This window comes from Phoca vitulina, unplaced genomic scaffold (assembly GCF_004348235.1).
Source record: "Phoca vitulina isolate PV1807 unplaced genomic scaffold, GSC_HSeal_1.0 scaffold4, whole genome shotgun sequence".
NCBI classification, from domain to species: Eukaryota; Metazoa; Chordata; class Mammalia; order Carnivora; family Phocidae; genus Phoca; species Phoca vitulina.
The window spans coordinates 32,654,118-32,655,838 of NW_022589707.1; the positions used below are offsets into that span (position 1 = coordinate 32,654,118).

Genomic DNA, 1,721 nt, shown 5'->3' on the forward strand with positions numbered 1-1,721 from the left:
CCTGTGCAATACTGGGGGCATATTTATGCTATCAGAAAATCTAACAAGAGAGATTGAATCCACCTAATGGAATGGAATGAAGATTGTAAACAGTTTACCAAATGTGATATATATCTCTAAAACTACACATATTACTCAGGGTAATTATATCATCTGTATCCTTTATCATCATAAATACACAAAACCCTTAGTTATGATAAATAGAAAAAGCTCCAGCCCATTCATTTTTGTGTCTATTTCTGTTTTGGTCATCCTGATTTTGCTTTGTCTCTTCATCCTTTGCTTTCCATGGGCCCCATGCCAATATGTAACCACTCATGGTTTTTCTAAACCTACTTTCCAAATGTTCACAATATCTGTGTGCGATTGCTGAAGAGTCAAGTAGAAGGTCTATAAACTACTTCTTCAGCTCCAATTAACTCTTCTTCAATGCACAAAACATATCTTGATCTCAAACACTCAAAGACACCCATGTAAGTTTTTGTTTGTTTGTTTCACCCATGTAAGTTTTATAAAATGATGGTTATGATGTTACCCAAAAATGGTCCTTCTTACATCTCCACATCTCCACATCATCTAGCTCATCAGAGCCTTTTCAGCCTCAACTGCCTTGCAATGATGCTTTGGGGAAGGTGGGAAGTTCCTTTTGTAGAAATAAAATTGGAATTTGGTAGGAATAAAAAATGTGGGTTGAGGAAATTGTCTGCCTCATCCTGCAGGAATCCTATGGAGTACTGGGAGATATGGAGCCTTACCTGCATTTTCTCAGCATTTTTTCCCTCTTCCCTGATTTCACACTAGCTGCAGTCGCTCTTTCTGCACCCCCAGTGTCCTGCCTTCTCTAGCATTTTTATATCCTGCGACTTTTTGCATGCAGTGATGTAAAGGGAATTCTCAATTTAGTTTTGTCATATGATGAATCAGAGACACAAAATTAAGAGTCCATGAGGGATACATATTTCAAGTGAAAGATGCATAACTAAAGATCTTCTGCAAGAAGCCAGTGGTTTATGCAAAATCCTTTCCAAATGAAACAGAGAAAAAAATTTGTAAAAGTTACTAAAAACTTTACAAAAGTGATTGTGTAGCAGTGACATGGATTTGGGAAAAGTTAAAAAATGGCACTCTCCAAGTCCTGCGGAGAGAAGAGCTGACTAAACTCTGCCCAGCTGTGATAAAGGACTCACAGTGACCCCAAGCCTTCGCAGGGATAAGATAAGAAAGGGGGGCAAGGTTTGCTTGGCTTGCCAAGAAGTGGGAGACACTCTTCAAGCCTCTTTTTATCTGTACAGAAGGGATTGGACTAAATCGGTGATCTGCAAGCTGTGCACCAAACCTACCTGGTGTTTCTGTAAAGACACAGAGATGGAGGAGGCAGAGCCGAGCATCAAATTCCTAAACCAGAATAGATCTAATTTTTTTACATATTGGAATTTGCAGAAAATTTCCATCGAGATTAAGGTTTAGCCTCTGTGTGTTTCCCAGGGTTACCATAGTAAACACAAACTTAATGGCTTAAAACAACAGAAAATTATTCTCTCGGTTCTAGAGGCCTGAAGCACGAAGTCAAGTGGTGGGTAGGGCTGTACTCCCTCCAGCAGCTCTTGGGGAGATTCTGTCTCTTGCCTCTTTCAGCTTCTGGTGGCTCCTGGCATTTCTAGGCTTGTGGCTTCTCAGGCCAGTCTCTGCCTCAGCCCACACAGCCTCCTCTTCTTCGTGCA

At 40.6% G+C, this 1,721-nt stretch overlaps 1 protein-coding gene across 1 annotated transcript; it reads left to right on the forward strand.

Annotated features, from left to right (window-relative positions):
* Window positions 1–501: 501 nt before the first annotated feature.
* On the forward strand, window positions 502–1,063 carry CUNH7orf66 (chromosome unknown C7orf66 homolog). Its single transcript, XM_032401305.1, is given in 4 exon segments — window positions 502–623; window positions 797–860; window positions 862–930; window positions 932–1,063. Coding segments are annotated over 4 exon segments (372 nt in total). The 5' UTR covers window positions 502–516.
* The last annotated feature ends 658 nt before the right edge of the window (window positions 1,064–1,721 follow it).